The sequence below is a fragment of the Glandiceps talaboti genome, chromosome 3 (genome assembly GCF_964340395.1).
Source record: "Glandiceps talaboti chromosome 3, keGlaTala1.1, whole genome shotgun sequence".
Taxonomy (NCBI): domain Eukaryota; kingdom Metazoa; phylum Hemichordata; class Enteropneusta; family Spengelidae; genus Glandiceps; species Glandiceps talaboti.
The window spans coordinates 3,633,117-3,660,803 of NC_135551.1; the positions used below are offsets into that span (position 1 = coordinate 3,633,117).

General features: G+C 34.8%; 1 protein-coding gene across 3 annotated transcripts; it reads left to right on the forward strand.

The window, feature by feature from the left end:
- Positions 1-130: 130 nt before the first annotated feature.
- LOC144432620 (1-acyl-sn-glycerol-3-phosphate acyltransferase gamma-like) lies at positions 131-27,687 on the forward strand. Of its 3 annotated transcripts, none has more exons than XM_078120882.1 (9): positions 131-348; positions 3,384-3,601; positions 7,829-7,998; positions 19,680-19,841; positions 21,255-21,408; positions 21,996-22,101; positions 24,091-24,169; positions 25,722-25,932; positions 26,310-27,687. In XM_078120882.1, the coding sequence occupies exons 2-9, from the start codon at positions 3,421-3,423 to the stop codon at positions 26,414-26,416; spliced, it is 1,170 nt and encodes a 389-aa protein (XP_077977008.1). In that variant the 5' UTR covers positions 131-348; positions 3,384-3,420; the 3' UTR covers positions 26,417-27,687. The 3 variants fall into 3 exon arrangements, with proteins under 3 accessions (XP_077977008.1, XP_077977007.1, XP_077977009.1); XM_078120881.1 differs by lacking the exon at positions 7,829-7,998 and adding an exon at positions 8,597-8,766 and having other exon boundaries at positions 135-348; XM_078120883.1 differs by lacking the exons at positions 131-348; positions 3,384-3,601 and adding an exon at positions 8,597-8,766 and having other exon boundaries at positions 7,864-7,998.

Sequence of the window (27,687 nt, forward strand, 5' to 3'; positions counted from 1 at the left end):
TAATATGATGACACTTTCTTGCGGCTGTCGCAAAACTATTTTTGCGACAAAAACAGAACTTTGAAATACTTACACATTGATTGAAATCAGTTGGTCATATCATGGATCTATTATTGAGATCATAATAGTTCCATTGTCATATGTAAATGGCCATATCCATCGTGATGATATGGTCTATAAATATTAGTATAGTACAGTAGGACGTCGATGTTAATGTTGTCGCTACTCACGTCACGTGACTTTATTCGACCTTTGACCGGCCGACAACTTACAACAAGGTTAACTGTGCGATGGAACAGCGTCCATACATCATTTGAAATATTGCGATCATTTGGCTTTTGACAGCCGGTAAGTAGCGTTGTTTTCCACGCAAAACATGTTTGGTTTTCTATCGTAATTTGAGCGTAATATACCTTCAGTAAAGCACAGAATTCACAATGTAAGAGATCTGTTAGTGTTAGTACACTCTCGTGTTTTAGTGTTACTGTTAGGAATTTTTTGGCAGGGACGCGACGATACCGACTGTCCCTCAAAAAGAAGGGAGGGACGATCGTTAGAATAGAGTCCCTAATAAGGAAACCCTTCTGAAACATTTCTCATGAAATATCACACGAAATGACCACCAGTCCAGTAGGATTACTCCGACTCGTGTTGTATTTCATTGCCCGTCTCTTCCCAATGTTTTATCATACTGAATATGATACGTGTACTGTACGGACCATATGAACAGTGACCGAGGAAAAATTACATTTATGATATGATTTGAATAGTAAATTATTAAAAACCAGGGTACCGTGTTTACAGTGTAAACGAAAATAGATTCCGACATCCACACATGTGTACATGGAAATCTATGTGGCACTTAACGAATTAAATAGTAGATCATTGATCCACCTTTATAGGAAATCTTCGTGGCACACTTATCAAAGTACTAGTAGATCATTGATCAGTTCAGAATTCAAAACTTTGGAGAGTAACTGTTTTATCATTGCAAAACACAATGGTAACACCATGGTAACACGTTTTACCTTATTTCTCAATATGTTGTATTACTCTGAACTACAGTCTGTAGTCAGCCAGTCGTGTATAGGGACTATCCTACATGTGCAATGCATTAATGTAGCTATCATTTTAAGCTGTTGTTTCATCTTACACACAATGTGGTTACTGATAATATCTGTGAACAGGGTAACTGAACTTTGAGGTACCTCTTTCCATGAACCCATTTCAATATACACAAATTGTGTTATTAAAACTTGAATGACTAACATGTCTACATGGTGTTGTAGGTATAAATCAGTAATGTAACAGTATGTAGGTCATTGGATGTATTCATTTGCCTTGTAAATGTGGGATTAATATTTTTAATCATTCTTCAATGACAAAAGCCATGATACCTGTAACCGTTCAAAGTTCAAAGTTCACTGTAGTGGATCTTCCATTCTGTACAGGTCAACATGGTAAAATGATCACGATATACATCCTTGCATAAATTTCTCAGTGATACATGTCAGACTAAGTGGCAGTCACAGTCTATTCAAGCATAGACAGTGGAGGGGCCCCTCCACTGTCTATGATTCAAGGATGGTCATAATACAAAATAATGCCATTATTTTGTATTTAGGAATATGAAGAAAAAAAAACGTCACCAGTGCAAAAAACTAAAGGCTGGAAAACCTGTACAAGTTCATTTCAAAAATGATCAGTTTTACATGTAATTCCAAAATCAGCAAATATCACCAAAACATAACCACCCAATGGCATTGCAAGAAATCATTTATCCATACCTAACAACTAATCTACAGCGATTGCGATTCACTTCGTCCCATTTTCAACTCGTCCCATTTCAACTCGCCCCAACAACACTAGGAAACGTTTATAAATCTAAACAATACATGGACTCGAAGTACGGGGACCGAACAATTTACATGATTTTACCTACATAGCCAGTTGAAGCGTAGCAAATGTAACATTTCGTAGCAGAAAGTGGTGTGGGTTTTGGCTAAGTGTTTGCTAGATCTATAACATATACTAGCACAACAACTTTCCTCAGTCATGGAATATCACTTTTCACACTTTTAGGACTTAGTGTTTACAAGCCAAATAAGAAATAATAATGATAATAACCAGGGAGAATATTAGTGACTGACATGCTTACGACTTACCTATGATAACAATGCAATCATATTCAAAAAATAGAGTGATATATATTTGTTAATTCCATCTTTTAAAGAAATGAATATCAGCTTGTTTTTTATTGCAATTGTTTGTGATTCTTAAACAATTTTTCAACCATGTTCCCAAATATTACATTTCTCTAGCGGTGCAATAAATTATTATTATTATTGATTGTATTATTTACTTACTATAATTACATTTGTATTACATTCATTGTGTAACTTTGCCATGAATATTGTATGATTTTATCAGGAGTACGTACATTCATAGTAACAAAGTGGCATTGACATCCTCAGGAATTTTTTCAAGTTATCCAATTGAATTTCAGTATCCATGTAACTTTTGGAAACACTTGGGTGATTGTCATCAGTGTGCTAGAGGAATTATCATTTTTACATGTCATTGGTTGAAAATCATTACTTCTATGAAAGATATTCTTCAGCCAAATGATCACAGATATTGCTAAGATAAGAGAGATTAGTAGACAATTGAATAAACATTCAAAAAATGTATGTAAATGTGCCTAGCAACAAGACCACGCCCATAGCAACAGCTAAATGATCGCACATATTGCAAAGATAAAAACCAGGATTAATAGAGAAATGAATAAACATTCAAAAAATGTATGCAAATATACCTAGCAACAAGACCACGCCCATAGCAACAGCCAAGTGATCATGTATATTGCAAAGATAACATCAGGGATTCATAGACAAGTGAATGAACATTCAAAAAATATATGCAGTTATGTCTAGCAATGTGACCACACCCATAGCAACAACCAAATTATCACGTTTATTGCATAGATAACAACAGGGTTGGATAGGCAACTGGATAATCATTCAGCAAATGAACACCTATTAAAATAGCATGGATCAGCATGTAGTTAAACATTTTTAAAAACTGTACAGATGTGCTACAACACCATTGGCGCTATTTTTATATCTTGACCTTTGTCCTTGACCTCCATATTCAAGGTCAAATAGCAAATTGGTCAATAAATTATGAAGTTTTTATCTAGAGACACCATTCAAATTTGCACAATTACTTCTCCATAAAACACAAGTTGGCCACTATGTGTTTGATTGACAGCTTGAAATACATATAGAAAGTATCAATATTAAAATTCTTTCATTCTGTTCTCTCGAGTAAAGTTTCGTAATAAATCAAAATGTACATGTCTATCTGTTGTATTGTTTTTACAGATTCAATACGTATCCTGTGACCAACCAGTACATAGTCATGATTTTGGGTGTGTTAAAGACCATAGTTCTGTGCTCTGGTCTTCTTCTCTTTGGCTATACATTTATTGTGAGTGGTATCGTCATAAACCTACTGCAATGCTGTTCATTGGTACTATGGCCATTTAATAAAGACTTGTATCGGCGTATTAATTGTACCTTGGCACACTACCATTGGTCCCGTAAGTTCAGTCTATTCTTTGCATGGAACAATGTTGGTTGTGAATGAATTATACATGTTAGTCTAATATTTACACTTTTTGTGGCTTGTGAGGTAGCAAGGTAAATATGACAATTCAATACTGCCCTCTATCATGCCTTGGAAGTGTCAGGATGCTTTCGATATGAATTGCGCCCTCTATGGTTAAATCCTAATTTGTACTGGCAATGCATAGAGTAATATTTAGTAGCATGCATGGCAGGTATGCTTCATAAGAGTTTTAGACACATTGCTCCTAAGTAACTTTTGCTGTATATGATATCTAACCTTATGGTCTTTTTGTCTAATCTGTGACTTCACAAGGTGCATCAGAGAAAGTCCCACATACATGTACAGGATTTCTCTGATCCACCCAACAACATGTATGGTTGCCCCTTGCATTGCCTGCCGAGTTGCTAGTATAACCAATGTGTTGCTAAGGAGCACAAGCTGAGTTTACATGTGTTTGGGCATATACATGTATTTGTACATGTAGTTCATGCTGCATTTTTATGAGGCACTCACAGTATTGTACTTTAATACTGGAGCATGCTTTGCCACATGCTTTGCAATTGATTGAACTCCAACCTGGTAAACTATTAAGATATAATTTATAAATGATCAAATGACGTAATTTATCATACATATCAAAAATGTTTTTGAAGTCCCAACTTACTGTATGCCATCAACTGTTTTAACAATGCCAGATGACAAGCATGCATCAACATTAAACTTTAATAGAGGTTATCATGCAAATATTTTCACTTGAGTTCAAAGTTTCTAAACTCAGCTTGTGCCACTAAAGCAACTGCCAAATTTTGACCCATAGCCACACAATACTCATAGCCACACAATACCCATAGCCACACAATACCCATAGCCACACAATACCCATAGCCACACAATACTCATAGCCACACAATACTCATAGCAACACAATACCCATAGCCACTCAATACCCATAGCAACACAATACTCATAGCCACACAATACTCACAGCAACTCAATACCCATAGCCACACAATACCCATAGCCACACAATACCCATAGCCACACAATACCCATAGCCACACAATACTCATAGCCACACAATACCCATAGCCACACAATACTCATAGCCACACAATACTCACAGCAACTCAATACTCATAGCCACACAATACCCATAGCCACACAATACTCATAGCCACACAATGCCCATAGTCACACAATACCCATAGCCACACAATACTCACAGCAACTCAATACCCATAGCCACACAATACCCATAGCCACACAATACCCATAGCCACACAATACTCACAGCAACTCAATACTCATAGCCACACAATACCCATAGCAACACAATACCCATAGCAACACAGTACTCATAGCCACACAATACCCATAGCCACACAATATCCATAGCCACACAATACTCACAGCAACTCAATACTCATAGCCACACAATACCCATAGCCATACTACATTGTCTACCCATGCCCGAAAACAACAGTTTTTCAATTATTGACACAAATGTCAATGTACATGTAAAGTGTAAATATGATCATGATTTTTTGAATCACTGTACATAGACATAATTTGATGTGTATGTACATGTAGGGTCTATGGTTTGAGTGGTTTTAGTATTGTACATAGACATAATTTGATGTGTATGTAGGGTCTATGCTTTGAGTGGTTTTAGTATTGTACATATACATAATTTGATGTGTATGTAGGGTCTATGCTTTGAGTGGCTTTAGTATTGTACATATACATAATTTGATGTGTATGTAGGGTCTATGCTTTGAGTGGCTTTAGTATTGTGCATAGACATAATTTGATGTGTATGTAGGGTCTATGCTTTGAGTGGCTTTAGTATTGTACATAGACATAATTTGATGTGTATGTAGGGTCTATGCTTTGAGTGGCTTTAGTATTGTAAATGTAAATGTAAACATACTTGTCATTTTATATAAAGGTGTTACAACTTACATAAATGTGTATTACTATGTTACAACTTACATAAATGTGTATTACTATGTTACATGATTTCAATCATTAGGTTGTAACTTGTATTAATATTGAAGTAAAGTTTAACCCCCATCCTTTTGTAATGTAATCACTTCATTCAATTAATTAATTAGAATCAAAGTTATTGCATTCACTATTTCATTATTTTAAATCTAATCATTATTAACTCAGTAGTATTAATTTATAATTTTATTACATGTTTATGATGTAGCCCTAAATGGGCACAGCCCAAGAAGGGCAATCTAAAAGATTGCTATACATGTACATTGTTTATGTACATGTGACAAGTTCATTTACCAGTTGTAGTACAACACCATTGGCAGTATTAGGTACAGGTTGTTGACTGTCAATTAAATGTACATAGCTGACTAGATTTTTTAGTTTTGTCACCAGTTAACAGTACATTAGTACATTAGTGATGGGATCTATGTCTTTGTTGTATCCTACCATTGTCATGTCGTATATGTAATTTTATTCAGTTTGGATTAAAGATAATTTGTTCTTTTGTTGAGCCCAATCATTATAATAAGTATTATTTCATTTACAAATAAATTACAAGTTTGTACTGCACTAAAATACTTTGATAAATCCTAGCTTTCAACAAATATAAAACTACATTGTTTATGTATGCGTGACTTTAGAATATTGTCCAAGACAGGTGGTATAGTGTAGTGGCCCATGGCCTATCTCTAGTATTTAGAGATGGTTGCAATGTTCTGATATATGTATACATATGACTTCTTTGATTCCCCTAACAAACCAGTCTAGTCCCAAATCCAGGATGGAAACATTCTCCTTGTCAATTTTCTGTCCGGGACCCTCTCTGTGGGTATCTTTGGAAACATTCTCCATGTCAATTATGCCGTGAGTGTAAACATCCACTGATCCCACTATTATAAATGGAGGTAACAAGTGTACTACCATTAGTTGGATCAGTAGATGTTTACACTCACGGCATAATGCGTTAATTTGGGCAAATTGTGAGTTTGTTCTAGCAAGCTACTAATTAATTGGATGATGCCATAAAAGAGGATACCATGGTTTACGTTGATGTCCAATAGCACAAGGAGTTGTTGATAATACGTTCCATTGAAAATGGATGTGTAAACTTCACATCCTTGAAGAGGTGGAATCAGGTTGAAAGCTCGGGTGTATCTGTAGACCCTCCATTCACTAGTATTTATCTATAGACCCTCCATTCACTAGTATTTATCTATAGACCCTCCATTCACTAGTATTTATCCATAGACCCTCCATTCACTAGTATTTATCTATAGACCCTCCATTCACTAGTATTTATCCATAGACCCTCCATTCACTAGTATTTATCTAGTGAATTATCCATAGACCCTCCATTCACTAAACCCTCCACTCACTAGTATTTATCCATAAACCCTCCTCTCACTAGGAATTATCCATAGACCCTCCATTCACTAAACCCTCCACTCACTAGTATTTATCCATAGACCCTCCACTCACTAGGAATTATCCATAGACCCTCCATTCACTAGGAATTATCCATAGACCCTCCACTCACTAGGAATTATCCATAGACCCTCCACTCACTAAACCCTCCACTCACTAGGAATTATCCATAGACCCTCCATTCACTAAACCCTCCACTCACTAGGAATTATCCATAAACCCTCCACTCACTAGGAATTATCCATAGACCCTCCATTCACTAAACCCTCCACTCACTAGTATTTATCCATAAACCCTCCACTCACTAGGAATTATCCATAGACCCTCCATTCACTAAACCCTCCACTCACTAGTATTTATCCATAGACCCTCCACTCACTAGGAATTATCCATAGACCCTCCATTCACTAAACCCTCCCCTCACTAGGATTTATCCATAGACCCTCCATTCACTAAACCCTCCACTCACTAGGATTTATCCATAGACCCTCCACTCACTAGGAATTATCCATAGACCCTACATTCACTAAACCCTCCACTCACTAGGAATTATCCATAGACCCTCCATTCACTAAACCCTCCACTCACTAGGAATTATCCATAGACCCTCCACTCACTAGGAATTATCCATTCATATTTTGGTGAAGTACAAAGTTTAAATTTATTTGTAACTATTCACCTGCATAGATGAGTTTTCATAATGATTATTTCTGAATCATTAGTTGGAATTAATGATAATTTGTTTAATACCATCGTTGTTCATTCCATCAAGAGTTGGTATTCACAGCTGAATATTGGTCAGGATCAGACTGCATTATCTATGAAGAAGATGAAGATTGCAAATTGTGGGGTACAGAAAAAGCCTTGTGTATTGTAAACCACCATGCGGAAGTCGACTGGCTTTTCTGTTGGGTTTTGTGTCAGAGATTTGGTGTACTTGGTGTAAGTATATGATTGCACACACATTGTGTAGTGTGGGATATATACACATGTAGGTGTGTAGGTACTCTATGTCTTCAGGCATTGTTTTCTTGCATGTAAGGTATGGAAGTTGTGTAAAAACACATGTACATGTACATATCAGTAGTTAATGAAGGCCAGCACATTGTGAAACCTAACAATACATAACAGTTGTGTACCATCAATACAGATATACACTAGAAATGTACAGATAGCAAAAATCAAATTTTAGTCACTTTTAAATCGTACTAGCTACATGTACCTTCAGGTAGTGTGTTCCTCACATTGTTTTAAAGCCAAAATCCAAAAAGTTATCTTCACCTAGGATTGCATTTTTCCACAAAACTACAAAATGTTATAAGAAATAGAATTGATGGAAAGTGTAGACCAAATTTGAACAGCAGTTATCCCCAAACATATCTTATATTCAAATTATCATAAGTAGTGACCAAAAAAGAAACTTTATTGTTGCCATAGTTGTTGACATGGCAACCATACCTTACATTCTGAAAAAGAAGGCCTGTAAAAAGTTGTAGTTTTGATAATGAGAAATGTGACTGTTTTCCTTGTTGTTTAATAGAAATGGTATACTTAGCTGAGTTTTGGTCGGGGAGTGATTGTATTCTGTATTGTGAGCCAAGTTTCTTTGACTACTTGGGTAAAGAAAGCAGTCTGGTGATCTTAAACCATAAATGTGACGTAGACTGGTTAATGGGTTGGATTATATGTCTACGATACAACATTCTAGGGGTGAGTACATCTCATCAAAATACATTCAAATACTCATCAAGCAAACTTAGTCCTTATGGGTGTTTCTCCGTCAAAGTAAGGCATACATATCTTCTTGTGTGATAATACAGATATTTTGGACCTGACGATTTTTTCATACAACTGTACACTTTACAAGCAGTCATACACTGTATGTGCAGTCCAGATTTGTAAGCATTAAAAAAAAAACATCATTATCAGAGAGTGTCATAAGCATCCATACATGTACATGCATGGTTTAAGTTCACCATTGTAGTACCAATAGTTTGTAACCTTTGCCAATTTCAAATAACGATGAAATGAATCAAGTGCCAGCATATCAGTATGATCAAACTATAATGAATACATCCTAACTCACAAAGTTATTAGTATTACCATATTACTAATTAAAGACACTGTGTATTTGGCTTTTTTTGTATTTTTTATGCAAATTTGATTTTAGCTATAGTTAAATGAGCTATGATGAATTGCCATGTTCCGTTACGTTCTGTTATGTTATATTATGTCATGATACGTTCTGTTATGTTATTTTCTGTTCATTTGGTTTTCTTTTCCTTGGTTGTAATTTTTACAAAAATCAGCCTTTGTGATAAAGTTCATTCTAAAAGAAGTATGGAGTAATGGTACCTTGCAGTGTAATTTTTGTAATATCACCAAAAATCCATTTATGTCACTCATTTTCTGTTCAAAATAAACTATAGAAATATCCCCCATGTTAATTCACACCATACAAAAGTCATAACCACTATTATAAGTATATTTAACATTTGAATAAAAATTAATAGTACATGCAAAGGTTGATAATTAATTTAAACATACACAGACAGACAGGCAGGCTAGGCAGACAGACATACATACATACATACATACATACATACATACATACATACATACATACATACATACATACATACATACATACATACATACACAGACAGGCAGGCAGGCAGACATACATACACAGACAGACCAACAGGAAGACATACACAGACAGACAGGCAGACATGCATGCATGCAGACAGACAGACAGACAGACACACACACACACACACACACACACTCACTCACTGACACACACACACACACACACACACACACACAATGAATGGTTGATACATCTCATGCAATGTGTATCCTTGTTGCAGCACATTTTATCAGCTTTGAATAACAATATGCCATTATATTCCCAGTACTTTTCACAACTTTTACACTTTTCATAAATCTTAAAGAACAATATTGTCAAGAAGGAAAGGTCCAACAGCACTGATATGATTTTCAGATTATTAAAGTGAGAAGCACACACATTGCACCATAAAAAGAAAAAAAAATACTTACATGGAGAAATACTTAGAAGGATTAATATTATTGTTTTTGCTTCTGTTACATAAACATCCTTTTGGTTACTGCAAACTTATCATCTAATGTAGGTAATGTCACAATGTACCCAGTAATAATAGTTAAATGTAGGTAATGTCACAATGTACCCAGTAATAATAGTTAAATTGTAGGTAGTGTCACAATGTACCCAGTAATAATAGTTAAATTGTAGGTAGTGTCACAATGTACTCAGTAATAATAGTTAAATTGTAGGTAATGTCACAATGTACCCAGTAATAATAGTTAAATGTAGGTAATGTCACAATGTACCCAGTAATAATAGTTAAATTGTAGGTAATGTCACAATGTACTCAGTAATAATAGTTAAATTGTAGGTAATGTCACAATGTACCCAGTAATAATAGTTAAATTGTAGGTAGTGTCACAATGTACCCAGTAATAATAGTTAAATTGTAGGTAATGTTACAATGTACCCAGTAATAATAGTTAAATTGTAGGTAATGTCACAATGTACCCAGTAATAATAGTTAAATTGTAGGTAGTGTCACAATGTACCCAGTAATAATAGTTAAATTGTAGGTAATGTTACAATGTACTCAGTAATAATAGTTAAATTGTAGGTAATGTCACAATGTACCCAGTAATAATAGTTAAATGTAGGTAATGTCACAGTGTACCCAGTAATAATAGTTAAATTGTAGGTAGTGTCACAATGTACCCAGTAATAATAGTTAAATTGTAGGTAGTGTCACAATGTACCCAGTAATAATAGTTAAATGTAGGTAATGTCACAATGTACCCAGTAATAATAGTTAAATGTAGGTAATGTCACAATGTACCCAGTAATAATAGTTAAATTGTAGCATTATCACCTATGATTAATTGTTGTCAGATTTCAACACCTGATAAATATATTTGTAGAGGCAAGACAATATTGGCCCCGAACTTGTCATTGAAATACTGTCAAATCAGTTTGATACAGGTCTGTTTTATGTCCATGGTTTATTTCAATACCTACCTTTATGTCTCTAGTCCATAGACCCTCCACCCACATAGACCCTCCACCCATCATGGAGGGTCTGTGTCTGGGTGGAGGGTCTATGTCTAGTCTAACCTGTAACACTGTTTGATCTACTTGTTTGCTATCATTCTGTCTAACCTGATAACCCAAACCTTTGTTCCCCATGTCTATATTACTTAATCACAGTGGATTCTGCCATCCAATCCATTCAATTAAACATGTACACCAAGATGGAAAGTGGGAAACCTGCAGTTTATGTTTCAATGGGAATATGAGATATGAGCTCCCTCTCAACCCTCCCCAACCACCAACCCATTGTTACCATCCAATAGGAATATATCTGAGCTCCCTCTAACCCCTCCCCAACCACCAACCCATTGTTACCATCCAATAGGAATAGACATGAGATCAGTCTAACCCCTCCCCCAACCACCAACCCATTGTTACCATCCAATAGGAATATATCTGAGCTCCCTCTAACCCCTCCCCAACCACCAACCCATTGTTACCATCCAATAGGAATAGACATGAGATCAGTCTAACCCCTCCCCCAACCACCAACCCATTGTTACCATCCAATAGGAATATATCTGAGCTCCCTCTAACCCCTCCCCAACCACCAACCCATTGTTACCATCCAATAGGAATAGACATGAGATCAGTCTAACCCCTCCCCCAACTACCAACCCATTGTTACTGTTCTATAGGAATAGACAAGGATCTAAAAACAAAATAAATAAAAGTTCAAATTAAACAACAAAAATCAAGAAGAAATGAAGCCTGCCACTTCATGACTGGTAGATAAAGTTTGACCTCCAATAATCAAGTACCTATGTCTTTTTGATCATATCCTAAATTGTACCCCCAGCCACCCATCCCCCTAACCTACCCCCACCCGGGCCCCACTCAACCCATCAGTGACTTAGTCAACAGATAATAGAAAAGACATGATGATGATGATGATGATGATGATAATGATGACGATGGTGATGAAAAGTTTGCAGTGATCAATTTCATTCTCCATTTGCTTCTTCTCATTCTTTCATGTTAAACTTTGATTGATTAGCTTGTTTAGTTTACCTGTGATTATCTGTTGTTTAGTGCTCATTAATATGCATAAGTTGATCAGGCAGGTTACATGTGAATGATATATTTGAGATTCTACTGTGTCAAAATGTCAGAAAAGAACTTTTAAATGTTGAAAGCTTCTTATTCAACTTATGATTCAGGACATGACAAACCAGAACAGGGGTTAGAAGAACATTTTACCTAGTTACATTTTGAATCCATCCCAGACAACTACAAATAAATAAAACAGATAAACCAGAGATTTTGATAAATTGCCTTCTGTTTGACCTTTGACCTTCAGGTCAATAAAGGTACTCATTGCAGGCTTTCAACCACTATACATTTATTGACAGAATGTGTAGTAAATATAATTACAAATGTTATATATGAATAACTGAGCCAAATACCACTAGCATACCTGGAGTAGGTCATTTGAATAGAAGTATCTAGTTGAAGTTGAAAATATTTCCCTGTTCAGTTTATACTTAGTGTTTTAGCTGCAGTTCTTTCTCCTTTCCTCTAAGTTTCTGTCAATTTTCTTTATCAAAGTATTTTAACTTTTCTTAATTTAAAAATCATTAAGCACAATTTGGACATTTGATGTATATTGCCTGTCATTCATTTACTGTACTTCCATGTATAACACTGACAAATTATGTTGTTCTTCTTATCTGTTTTAGACCTTGTGTCTTGATAGAATTATTAAATGTGGATTACTTATTGCTAATTGTAATCTGTATGTTATATAAATTGCTACAATAGCTAATGTAATAATTGATACCTTCTCCCAATACGTTCATTACTAATATTTCATTTGTAAGAATTCTGAAAACTAACATTCAAATTCCTGTTTAAGGTGGAACCATGTCAGAAAACATTGTCAATATTAAAGTGTACATGCAAAGGTACATACTTTTTTTCGTAATTATGTTTATTTTGCCATAAAAATAAAGGAAATCGGGTTTGTAATAGTACAATATAATTCTAACACGAGAAATTGCGCGAAAAATGAGGCACTCTTGGCTCAGCCACAGAGCACCTTCAGGTAAGTACCTCTCATTTGCATATGGATAGGACAGGATTTGGAACTTTATGACGTCACTTCGGGAACACAAACGCATTCGTCAGTGTATCTTTACATGCAAAGCCATTATGGTCGAACCAGGAGGTCAACTTCAAAACCCGTTTTCGCCAGAACCCGACGTTGAATATTAATCAGATTCCTCAAGCGTAGAGCAATACACTCCAGCATTAACATCTGATGGTGTGATTTAGCCAAATTCATTCGAACCGACCGCTAGCAGTAACGATAGTTCCTCTGGCAGTGAATGAGTATGTCCTAGTGAAGCCGTGTTGTTTACATAAAGTGGATGCTGTTATCAGCGTCCTTTGTTGACATAACTATTCAATGGGTGGAAAACAGCTCCTGCAGACAATGTAATCGAAACGAAAATTATGTAATATTTCCATACCCATACAGAGAATGAGAATGGCTTCAAGAGTTCCCCATAATATTCTCTCAAGTTGTTCAAATGTAGCGTGTTGTAACAGTACATTCAATCTATGACCATTCAAAATCTTCGCGAAAGTAGACCCACAAATTCGTTAGAGCATAACGTTTTGTTGGATAACCATCCCTCTTGAAAGCTATGTGTACACGTACTTTATTTCATTTTTTACTGCGTTCATTACCATCCACACAGTGACATGAAGTGGTTTCATCTTCTTTCAAAGCACGGCCCATGTTCACTGAAGCCGGCCGTACTGTGGTGTATTGTCTCCGACCATTTTTGTTTGAGTTTTTTTATGGATAGACATGTCTTACGTTGTGGACGTTATTTGACCTGGGAGTGTGAAGCTTTATAGTGCTGACTGTACTTTGCTGTGTCCGTCCACTTTTGACATGTGATTGGCATGACACAGTAATTGTTCATGTAGACAAAACAATGGAAACAAAAATAGCAACATTATAATGAGCGTTGCGTCTTTTTACTTTGATATGATTCCGACGATGTATGTGATGTATCACAATGAAAACAATCGACTCCCAGCAACATGGATATCAAAACATACAATCGGACTACGCATTGTTTAAAAACAAATGCTATCGTAATGAAAATATTTTATGAAGCTAACTTGCTTTCTTGAAAACATCATTTCAAATTATTTTATTTGTCTTCCTTTTTTCGCTTTGATCATGGCTACACCGGTAGCGTGGAGAACCCCGGCCCCGGTAACATTTACCGACTTTCACTGTATGGCGTCACTGTCCAGTTTTTACGTGATTTCAACTGCCTTCACCCATTATTACCTACTCAGTTATATCACTCGGAAATGTGTGTAGGGTGATGTTTCACTGCGGGTGCTGCCGACAAAACACCAAGGAACCATTGTTGTCAGAAGACTAAACTGGTACACCACAATATGTACAGTTACAGATAATACTATATGGCAAGCGTAATTAGTAATTCATAAGTAAACATTACACAAAGGCTTTTGTAACACGTGGGACCTCGGCACCTTTCGTGAGCTGGTTGCGGTGCCGAAGTTAGTCGAAGCACAGGGGATTAAGGGGGCAAGTATTTTTGCGACTTTCTTGCCAATGCGCGCAATATTTAGAGGTATGAATGCAATTTCATTTATTTTTATGGCAAAATAAACATAATTACGAAAAAAAGTATGTACCTTTGCATGTACACTTTAAAGTATTACTTTGTATTTTATCTCCATAATTCAGTGGCACATTCAGGGGGTCTGCAGGAATGACCCTGGTCCCTTTGCATGTCTGTCTGTCCATAGACTGCCATATACCCACAACTCTAGACTCTCACTAGTCCTTGGGAGCATCACTATTAACTGTTTTGTATGTACTGATATCTAATGCATAATTGTACTTCAATATCCTTGTACTGTGGGCCCTCATCGACTACATAGGGCTAATCAGTTGTTGACGTATTACTGCGATGCTCTTTGGCACATGGCAGTAACAGTTTAACAAATGATTACCCTTATGTAGTTGAAGAGGGCCCACAGTACAAGGATATTGAAGTACCATTATGCATTAGATATCAGTACATGCAAAACTGTCCTTTTAGCAATGTGACGCTCGGAGGATTGTGAGAGAGTCTACCACAACTCAGTTACAACCAAACCTGGCACAAATGTCAGATACATGTTTCATTGCTATTGGATACATATACACTCAAATTATTTACGCTCAAGTTATTTCCAGACTTTCACCACTGGTCAGCAACCATAAGTATTCACACTATAACTCATAAACAAATTTAAACTCAAAAGCTACTAGACAAATGAATTTGAAGATTTGTTCGGAACGTTTCTAGGAAAGTGTGGATGAAGAATTGATGAAGACAAGATGATACCATTGTTCATATGCAAATACAGCTTTAACAAGTTCTGTGTAGTTTTTGTTTGAAAGCTTATCCCAAGATCTCTTTATAGTCAGATTATCTAAAGATACAGACCTACTTTTGAAGATGATTCCACAGTTCGTCTGCAAATTAGGTCTAAAAGGACATGATTTTAAGTAAAAATAATCTATACTAAAAAGTCCTGATGAAATTATTCTGATTTTTACTTATTGGGATGTCTCTAGAGTTGTCCAAACATAGACATTAAAGCATTGTTTATATGCAAATGATTTTGGTCGATGTCAAACTCAAAGATTTGCTAGGTAAATCAGTATGATATTTGGTAAGGATGTTTCTGGAGGTGTCCAGCTGAAGACAGTAATTCTAAGCAACCATGACCAATGATAGGGATTTCAGTGAATGATCATTCAAAGATTATAGACAACTTTGCCTAGCAACCATGGCTATGCCCCTAGCAACAACCAAATAAAAATGTCTTCTGCAAAGTTAATGATACCAGATTCCAATTAATCCACCTATTCTAAATGATGTCATATTTTTCAACCCTCCTGAATATGTGCTTAGTATGCAGTTGTGCTTCAATACCATTGGCATAACTGGTGTATATATTATATAATACAACTCTATGTCCTTCAGTGAAGATATAACATTAGTTTTTTACAAACAGTGGTAAATTTTTATTTGGTTGTTGCTATGGCATAGCAATGGCCGCTAGACAAAGTTGTCGATAATCTTTGAATGCTCATTCACTGAAATTCCTATCAGTACTGCCACATTGGTAATAGTGTAATTTGACTGTTGCTATGGATGTGGCCTTTGTTGATAATTACATTATTACCTCACTCCTAACCTCTGGTGCTTATTTTGGCAATATTCTCTGTCATTGATGGTTGCTATAAACTTGGTCATGGTTGCTTGGAATTACTGTAGTCTTCAGCGAGACACCTGCAGAAACATCCTTACCAAATATACTGATATCCTTCAATTTGAAAATTTAATGAATATAGCCATGGTTCCACCTTATAACAAGAAACACAGTCAGCCATTAATACATGTACAAATAACAGTTAAAACGAATTACTTCTTGCAACTTAAATTACTTGAGAGAAACTAATCATTACAAAGTGGGTTTCTCCCAAGCAAAGGACAAAGTTTAATTTTAACAGCTAATCTTGTCTTCTCATGCTTGTTTCATTATTATTTTCATTTGCTAGTTTTCAGTGGTTGTCATCAGTTCTAACATTCATGCTCTGTGTGTCATAATATTTTTTATACTCTTCACTGCATGCAATTCATCATATTCTCTTTGCACTGCTGCCATTGGTCAATATTTGAAATGTGACTCTCTGATTGGACAATCCAGGTAGGTGTATGTGTATATGTTGACAGTTTTCAAGTATAGTATATGTATTCTGTTCTGTTGGCTCTTTACAGAGATGGTAAGTATTCACAGTTGACGTCTAATACAGGTAGTTTGCTGTGTTTTCAACTATTTGTTTATTCTCTTTTATGAGAATGTTCTGTGCATTTGAATTTGTTTGAAATTTGAAATGCAAATCTTGAGTTAAAGGTCTGAAAGTGAAGACAATGGGACAGCATAGTTTACATGAAGCAATAGTTTCAGTAATAAAGATTGTAAGTCAGTACATGTCACATGTCACATGTCACGTGTGTGGCCAGGATTCAATACAAGTCATTGAGACAAGTATTTGTGTGTTCAATCCATACAAACCTTTGTCAATTCTAGCACTATGACTGAGTTGTTCTTCCTAGCATATTCTCACAAAATGACTGAAAATTTGGAGATGACAGGGAAAAACATCCTTGCCTATAAGACTATTGCTTCATATTAAGCTTTTTCAGATTACAATGCACCTACAAGCCATGTCTACTATGTCATATGTAAAGGCATTTCTTCTCATCAACTTTTTCCTTCTTTTCTAAAATCATGTTTGTTTTGTGTTATGTTTAGACGTAATGATATTTCATTTTGTTTGTTATTTCATCACTGTACTGGATGATTTTGCAATTGAGTTTTTTATTGTCCATATGAAATTATTCCATCACTATGATAATACGTGATATGTATAATTGTTTAGTAGTCATTATCATCAATATAGGTTTAGCTCTGCTTCACAAATCAATTACTAATACCAATGCAATGTTTGCTGTGTGACCATCCATCCATAATGTCATTTCTCAGACATGCAATATGCAATTTCATTCTGCACATAGGTGACATATCATGTGGTACATATGCACTTCTTTTTGGTTTGCAATATATACAAATTTGATCAAATGGGGGCCATATTTGGATTGAAAAATCAATATTTGTTATATAACTCAATCCTTGTAATAATAATCCAGAAATACGATAAATGTAAGGTGATAAATGCATGCAAAACAGTTGGCAGACCCTAATGGGTTTACAACGTACATGCTATGCTTGCAGATTTTCCATATTCATGCAGTACACATGCACCATAGCTTGACAGCAGTATCAAAAGTAGTAGACTGTTCTATCCAAATATTGCACGCTTGCACACAGCAGTATAGTTTATTGTAAAAGCTGGCATACAATGTAATATGTATGCATACATTTTTTAACTATAGTTAGAAACAACTTATAAAAATTCAGACTGAAAAAAATTGAGTTGAGATGTTTTTAAGGAAGTATAGATTAGAAATTGTTCATATATACAAATTAGATCTAACTAGATTTAAACTGAATGCCTTCCATAAGGACCTTATATTGAAGTGTGCATAGCCTAATATAGCTTAATTACTGAAAATCATTAATTATTCACGGACTCCTTAAACTGAAAGCTACATCAACAAGCTTTTAAGGACATGTGTGTTGTAAGATGTTTGAAGTATGTACCAGGTTATACTGCATTTGAAATGTGCATTCTTAAGATATAGCCTAAAATCGTTAATTATGCAAATTACTCATTAAAACTAAAAGCTTTTAAGGACATGTGACCCTTGTTTTCTTTGATGTATGTACCAAATTATATTCAATTTGAAGTGTGTATTCTTAAGATATAGACTAATGACCAAACACAATTAATTATGCAAATGACTCGTTAATATTCATGGAATATTTGCCAAAACCTAATCAGTTCTAGCCATTACACCATATTTTGATTGAATTGAGCCAGCTGTTAGTGTTTTTGAGAAATCGACACAGACAGGCAGACAGACACACACACACAGAGTTTTCATCCCTAAATTATAACCTCGTCCTTCCCTTACGGAAGGTAAAAATGTGTCATTCTGGTCAAATATCTTTACATGAAATTTGGTAACAATTTTTCTTGGGATAGGTAGATGAGCGATCAGTCAGGATATGATGAACTCATCAGTGATATGCGAAATTAGGTCCACAAGTATGAATTTTTGCCAAAAAACTATTTCTCAAAATTGTTTAGGTAGATGAGGCTAAATTAAATATTTTGAGGGTATGTCTAGAGGTGTTGTTCTGCTGATGTTGTTCAACTTCTAGGCTTTTTGAAACAAATGGCCCTAGCAACCATGATCATGCTCTTAGCAACAGCCAAATGCTGGTGTATATGGCAAAAATAACAACAGGGATGGATAGGCAAGTTGATAAACATTCAAAAAAACTACCACTCTAAGGTAACAAACATAACAATGAAATGATGGTGTATATAGCAAAGATAACAAAAGGAAGGGGTCAGTATGTGGATAAACATTGACAATAAACTGTACTGTTGTGCTATATTGCCATAGAGCTGGAGTAACTTTGGTCACCATCAGATAATTATGGATTCATACCTTAAGCCAACAAAATGTCTTTAAAATTTTCTTCAGCGTTTCCTATATTAAATGTATTAAAATATAGCTATGTTATATCCATTTGTATCTACTAGTATATATATATATAATATATATATATATATATATATATATATATATATATATATATATATATATACACTGGTGTGTGTGTGTGTGCGTGCGTGTGCGCGTGTGTGTGTGTGTGTGTGTGTACATTAAAATCAGCAAACTTTTAGTACCATGTCTAATCAACAAATTACATTCTCTCTTTACAGTCATCAAAAGTGTTTGCTAAGACAGAGCTGAGATATGTCCCATTTATTGGCTGGTCTTGGGTCTTACTTGAGATGATTTTTCTACGCCGAGATTGGACCAGAGATAAACCATATCTCATAAAATCTCTGAAGATTTTAGCAGAATACCCTCTAAACTGTTGGGTAAGACAACCCCTATCCACAAATTACATGTTACTACTGACACTGTGATGTGTACCCTAACTATACTCAGTCTGTTGGGTAAGACAACCCCATTATTATATGTCACGTATATTGTACCACTCCATTATGCATTGTTTTCAATGGAGAAAGTGATGATGACGTAGTGGTCCATATATTACGATACTGTTCAAATCTAATAATCCAATGCTGTTTTTAACATTAAATGTAAAATCATGTAAAATCACAGTTCTAGTACAGAATTCAGTTCTATTTATCTATAAAGTTCCCAACATGAAATTCCTTGCATGAAAATGAATTCCCAGGTGACATATAATAAAAATATTATAGCCTTGATATTGGATTATATGCCCTCTGTGCAAGGATTCACAGTGCTGATCATATCCTTGCACCTCGGCCATATAACCCAATACCAACACAATACATGTAATATGTAATCTTCAATCTACATGTTACTACTATGCAGTGTGCCTTCAAGTTACAGAGTAATCAGCAATATTCAATGTTGAACATTACTCATGTTACAGTGTAATCAGCCATATTCAATGTTGAACATTACTCAAGTTACAGAGTAATCAGCCATATTCAATGTTGAACATTACTCATGTTACAGAGTAATCAGCCATATTCAATGTTGAACATTACTCATGTTACAGAGTAATCAGCCATATTCAATGTTGAACATTACTCATGTTACAGAGTAATCAGCCATATTCAATGTTGAACATTACTCAAGTTACAGAGTAATCAGCCATATTCAATGTTGAACATTACTCAAGTTACAGTGTAATCAGCCATATTCAATGTTGAACATTACTCAAGTTACAGTGTAATCAGCAATATTCAATGTTGAACATTACTAAAGTTACAGTGTAATCAGCAATATTCAATGTTGAACATTACTCAAGTTACAGTGTAATCAGCAATATTCAATGTTGAACATTACTCATGTTACAGTGTAATCAGCAATATTCAATGTTGAACATTACTCATGTTACAGAGTAATCAGCCATATTCAATGTTGAACATTACTCAAGTTACAGAGTTATCAGCCATATTCAATGTTGAACATTACTCATGTTACAGTGTAATCAGCAATATTCAATGTTGAACATTACTCAAGTTACAGAGTTATCAGCAATATTCAATGTTGAACATTACTCATGATGCCCGTAGAATTGTTTCCCTAGAAGTCAACTTGTAGTCAGACTCTGTCAGTTAGGAAAATGACAATAGTTAAAAATGAACAATCCAAGGAAGACCTTGAAATTCAATGACAGTGGAAGTGTTAACATTGTTGATAATGATTGCTATAGCTGTTAAGAGTACACATATATGGGAAAAATTGTGAAAAGAAATACTAAATTTGATAAATGTATCAAATATCATTTCCAGATATTACTTTTTTGTGAGGGAACCAGATTCACCGAAGAAAAGAAAATAAAAAGCAATGAAGTGGCAAGACAGAAAGGACTTCCTGAACTCAAACATCATCTATTGCCTAGAACCAAGGGGTTTATTGTTGTCATGGAGGCATTTAAAGGAAAAGGTATTATTAAAGATAAATGTATTTATAGTTTATTTGCAAGCAGTCCTTAATTTAAAGGATTTTAAGTATTATTATACTAGAAATAGAAATAGAAATAATCTTTATTGTCCACAGTGTATATATGGAAAATCGCTTTCAGTCACTCAGGTCAAAGATTGACATACAATAATCAAAGAACATAAATAACAACAAGACAGGCTAAAAATTACGGAGACAATGCTGATCAACAGCTAGTTAAAATGGGAATTGGATGAGATAACAGCTATAAAGACGACATAAACGTGAAGTTAAAATTGAAATTGCTTATGGAATAAAAGAACATTTATAAAAATTCCTGTGTGCTTTGGTATGCGAAATCTGCGACCAGAGGGGAGTTTTTCAAAGTATTGATTAAGGGGATGTGTCTTGTCTTTAAGTATCCCACGTGTTATCCTGTTGATGGCATTATGGTATAATTCTGACAATTGAATTTGCCGAGTTCCTATGAGTTTGGATGCTGTATCTATACTAGAAGTATATGGGTGTCTTTTTAGCAAAAATAATAAAGTTTTGTATTGATATTTTGTCTTTGATATGATTTATTACAGTTCCTGCCATTTATGATTGCACTTTAGGGTGTTCCAATGACCATGCTGAACCAACTCTTTACAACATTGTCATGCGTAAGAAATGCTTGGCTCATATGTTAGTTAGGTAGGTTGCACAAATATAGATGTAGTCCTTGAAATTTACAGAGATACATATACACACATACATTTACCCATGCATGAGATCAAATGTTAGGATTGCTTATTGGTATCATTTGAACATAATGAACTTTTATTTAGGGTCATGAATCTATAATTGTTACACCCAATATTCTGTCTGCAAGGTACATCAATACATTTTACTATTTGTCATTAGAGTGCCCATTCTTTGATGGAGTCACTATATTATCTAAATCAAATCTGAATATTTCATTAAAATTTTAAACTTGGAAAAGAAAGTAGGAAGGTGCATAAACCGGAGTTGAATGCCATGCTTTCTAAAAGTCTTGCGACGAATCTGAAAATATTCAGAAAAACTATGTCTTCATAACGAGTGAAAAAGGTGAAATTTCAAGTATACAAAAAGGAAATGATCATCACTGTTGACAGTTTACTGCACAACATGGGAGTGTCATGTATGTGACATGACGTGATGTTGTGTGATCGGGTCAAATTAACTCAACTACCAATTTCATGAACTATGCAAGAAAGTCCCAGTACAAGTTAGGTGTCAAAAAGTTGTTCAAATGCCTTGTAGCTATTCTCAATACAGGAAAGATTGTAATCCTCTACTTCACTCGGCCTTCATGATCCCCTAATACATACGCGGGATACGCACTCTTTTCCATGGCAAATAATAAACAAAATTCAAGTCCTCATAACATCACTAGTACACATCAAAAAATGTACATACTTCATGGTAAGCATGATACAGGTCTATACTTTGATTCTATACAACTCGTTTACAGCAACACCCTTTATATGTTACACTCAGTTCAAAGAATTTTGTGATGCATGCCGCAATGAAGTGAATTTTCATGACTCTCAATTACTTGGGTTCTTGAAATCTAAAAATCAAATCTGGACAGAAACTTATCAATATACATTTCGATATACGTACCTTTTAATACAAGCAACCCAAATACTTTGAACAGTCTAGAAGGAAGCCACTCAACATCAGAAAATTGACCCAATTCAAGCACTGAGTACAGAGCTTAATATAACATTTAATTTTCTCATTTGCATTGTCATGATTATGTTTATAAATGCACTGCATTCTGGCAGTAAACTCGCTCCTCAGTTTCAAAAATTTATATATATATATATATATATATATATATATATATATATATATATATATATAAAAGATTTCCAATTTTGATCAAAGAAGTGATCGCATTAATTTATCTTCACAAATTCTCCAGCAAGATTGCCCACAGATGGGGTTTATTTATCATAGTGTTTGATATGTAGCTCATTAGGTCAATATTCAAATTGGGATAGGTCAAACCGTAACAAGAGTTTCCAACAGTTGACATCTATAACGTAATTAGCGAAAGCTTAAATTATGTAAATCACTCATTAATATCCATGGATGCTTACCAAAACCTATTATATCAGTTCTAGCCATTACCCTAAAGAATATGTGTACTAAATTTTGATTGATTTGAGCCAGTTGTTTTTTTAGAAAATGGTGACAGACAGACAGACAGACACACACACACACACACACACACACACACACACACACACAGACATGCACACACACACACGCACGCACACACACATGCACAAACAGACTTTTTAAGGTAAAAACTGCTGCATCAATTCTAATTCCACACATCTTCCTTATGCTAATTTTAAGAACTGAATAGGTTTTGGTAAGTATCCTGAATATTGATGATACATTATTGAACAATCAATGATTTTAGCACAACTGAACTGATAAGGTTCAGTAGTGCTATAGGCACGGTGTGGTATCTGTCCTGTGTGTGTGTGTGTGTGTGTGTGTGTGTGTGTGTGTGTGTGTGTGTGTGTGTGTGTGTGTGTGGAAAACTTAAACTCAACCAGATTTAAACTGAATGCCTCCTCGTAAGGGCAAACCATAGATTTTTTGGCCTGTCAGTTAATCCTGAGTATGTTGATTGATTTACAGACGTATCCCACTCAGTGATGTACCCACAGATTCAGAAGAAAACACTGCTATGGCCCTTCACAAAATTTACCAATACAAGGTAAGCTATACATTGTCTTAACTAATTTACCAATACAAGGTAAGCTATATTGTCTAATTTACCAATACAAGGTAAGCTATATTGTCTAATTTACCAATACAAGGTAAGTTATATTGTCTAATTTACCAATACAAGGTAAGCTATATTGTCTAATTTACCAATACAAGGTAAGCTTTATTGTCTAATTTACCAATACAAGGTAAGCTATACATTGTCTTAACTAATTTACCAATACAAGGTAAGCTATATTGTCTAATTTACCAATACAAGGTAAGCTATATTGTCTAATTTACCAATACAAGGTAAGTTATATTGTCTAATTTACCAATACAAGGTAAGCTATATTGTCTAATTTACCAATACAAGGTAAGCTATATTGTCTAATTTACCAATACAAGGTAAGCTATACATTGTCTAACGCCAATCTAAATCATCAGTACTCTTCACTGAAAGTGTCAATATTTTATTGACAAAATCTCATGTGATGAGTTGTAGTTAATTAGTGCATTTTGTATTGGGCTGGTAGGTAGAAGATTTAGTTGTATTTATTGTCTCCAATGATACACATGTATGAAATATTACATATTTGTTGATATCCATGTATCTTGTGAAAGATACATATCTGGGCCATATAGGTTTCATTTTATTCCTCATGAAATGGCGAAATATATTTGTAATAAATAATTGTGACATTTTTGGAAAAAATACTAGACATGGTATGGAAAATTCATCTCCAATCAAGTGAATCAACATGTGTAAAGTTCAGGTCCTGGTTGGTTGTAGGCTACAGACATTTATTTACACACCTATACACAATGTACAAAATGAAGGATTGTTCATTGGACAAGATGAAATTACTGATCTCATTGTTCATATGCAATATAGGTCTATAAAATTAAATTATATTTTCTCTTACTGAGAAGCTTCGGACGAAAATTAGCAAGGATATTTACAGGGAGGGATTTCTATCAAATGAAGATGTACAAGATGATCCTATTATTGATAGGCAAATTTGTTGTGAATAGATGGGAATTTCAATCAAGAACCTAAACTTAAAAATTACTGGGCAGATTGGTTTGGTATTTAATGAAGTGTTTCTGTGTGTTGAAAAGAGGAATTATTCAACACAAGATGACTCCATTGTGGTCAAAAATTGTAACCTTGAAAACTACTTGGTTTGATATATATAATTATATATCAAGTGTCTACCTGCATACTAGTATCAATGATGAACTTTCTAATGAGACTAGACCTTTGACCAGGATTTTTTTTTGAACACACAAAGACTCCATTTAAATGTCTTTACCCAATAATTTCAGCTTTCTTCTTATACCTTGGCCTTTGACTTTGACCTCCATGTTCAAGGTCAAATAGCAAATTGGTCAATAAATTATGAAGCTTTGTATCTGGAGACACCATTCAAATTTGCACAATAACATTGCCATAAAACACACTAGTGGGGGGGGGGGGGGCTATGTCTTCTCTGTTGAAGGCTTTGTATTCTTGACGTAACTATTATAAAAGTCACTAAGTTAATACCATTATATTGCAGGATGCTGCCTATGAACATTTTGTGAACCATCAGACATTTGAGGGTTACAAGGGATACCGTGGTCGTAGAGTACCACGAACATACAAGTCACTGATAAATGAGTTATTCTGGAGCATTACTCTATGTGTACCAACAATTTATTACGTTGGTAAACTCTTAGTGAATGGACCAATATGGTACACAATTACAGCTGTAGGTGTTATAGTGCTTGGTAAGTATCCTCTTCCACACTTATATATACTAGACAGGACTGTTGAAATAATTAGGGTTATGGGATTCACATGTAGATAGACTGAAAACGACTTACTGTAATTACAGTTATGGAATATACACTTAAATATAAAATAATAAATAATAAAAAAAGGTAAAATAATTCAAATTCTGGTGTTTCTGGTAAGAGTTAGTGGGGCAAAATAATTCAAATTCTACTCAGTGTAAGTGGGGTATGGTAATTATCTTCTCCATTTCAACCAGTGCTTGTCTCTGAAGGATTTTGTGTCAATTATTAGTCAGACAATAGTTTATTTGAATTTCTTGCATCTATTAAAGATTGTATGCTAGCATCTTTGATTTCATTACATTTTTCAGCTATATTATTGGTTCGTGCAATGATAAATGTAACAGACACTAAAAGAGGATCATCGTATGGTGCCAAAGCTGAAGCTGTGCAAAATGATAACAAGAAACAAGATTAATTTACAAGGTCAAGTTGGCCAATTGCAATACAAGGACAAATATCAATCTTCAAGATGACCACCACTGCAATGCAAACAACCAGCAAGATGGCCACCACTGCAATGCAAACAACCAGCAAGTATGGATTATGGGAAGAAAAGGCTGCATGTAGAATTGTACATGTTTTTTGTTTATATGATCTATGCAAGTATTTTAACAAAACTTTTGATTGACCTCAATTGGATATTCATAGATTTTACTTATTGTCAATTGTATAGAGCAGGAAAAAGAATGCTGAATGTATATGAACATCTTAACCAATACACACAACATACATTGATAGGCTAAAGAGCTTTTGACTGCAAAGTCAGTCTTGTTCACTCGTGATAGAGGGCGCTGTTGATGATCACTTACTTGAATCATGGCAGTATTTGACTGTGTGTATTGCCACAGCTTGGCTACACCACAAAGTATCATACATTGAACTAAATCATTGATGTTAAAATTATAATAGGCAGGGTGAACTATTCATCACTGCAAAAAATGTCTTTTATTGCTGTGTGGGGTGTGATGACTAATATAACTCTCTTTCTAGCATATCAACAAAGTTATGACATTGAAAAACGATATTCATGAATCAAACTGCACCAGTAATGATTTCATCAAACCAAATACAGATAAATGTGTACCTTAATTGTGTTTCATTCAGTACATCCTGTGCTTCCTGCCAGCTTGTACCATCACATGTTACATGGTTGTAACACGTGTACCACTTCATTGGGTCAGTGTATATCGCCCTCTAGAGGTGTCAGTTTAAAAAGTGTAGATTTTATGTTCTTATACACTTGAACTGTACACATGTACATTGGCTTGAAGGACATGTATTTTAAATAGTTTGGACTAGAATGTCTTTTTAGTGTGTTTGCTTACTTTGATGATCAGCTCTTTGAACACGTGAAATTACAAAGCTTGTGAATGTACTTTGCTTGTAAAACCATATTGTATGTTGATAAAATCGTCCTTTTTTCCATAAATGGAAGTATAATCATAATCTTTATTTCATATAAAGTGCATTACATTAAAATTAATCACAATACGCTGAACAACTGACACACACAAAAAAAAGACAACAAAAATACACTAGTATGATGAAAGCTCTCTCTGTGGAAGAGTTCAGTCTAAATTAATATGTTTAACTTCATACTGCACCAAAATTTAATTAGCTAACCAAAGCTGTCACCAGGTATCCAGAAAACACTGACGAAGCCAGGGTGGATATCTGGCGAAAGCT

Bases quoted from the DNA above. Each gene is read 5' to 3' on its own strand.
- LOC144432620 (XM_078120882.1), top strand. From the start codon at position 3,421: ATGATTTTGGGTGTGTTAAAGACCATAGTTCTGTGCTCTGGTCTTCTT. The intron at 7,999-19,679 runs GTAAGTATATGA...CTCTCTTTACAG, and splicing joins AGAGATTTGGTGTACTTGGT to TCATCAAAAGTGTTTGCTAA. The intron at 19,842-21,254 runs GTAAGACAACCC...TATCATTTCCAG, and splicing joins AATACCCTCTAAACTGTTGG to ATATTACTTTTTTGTGAGGG.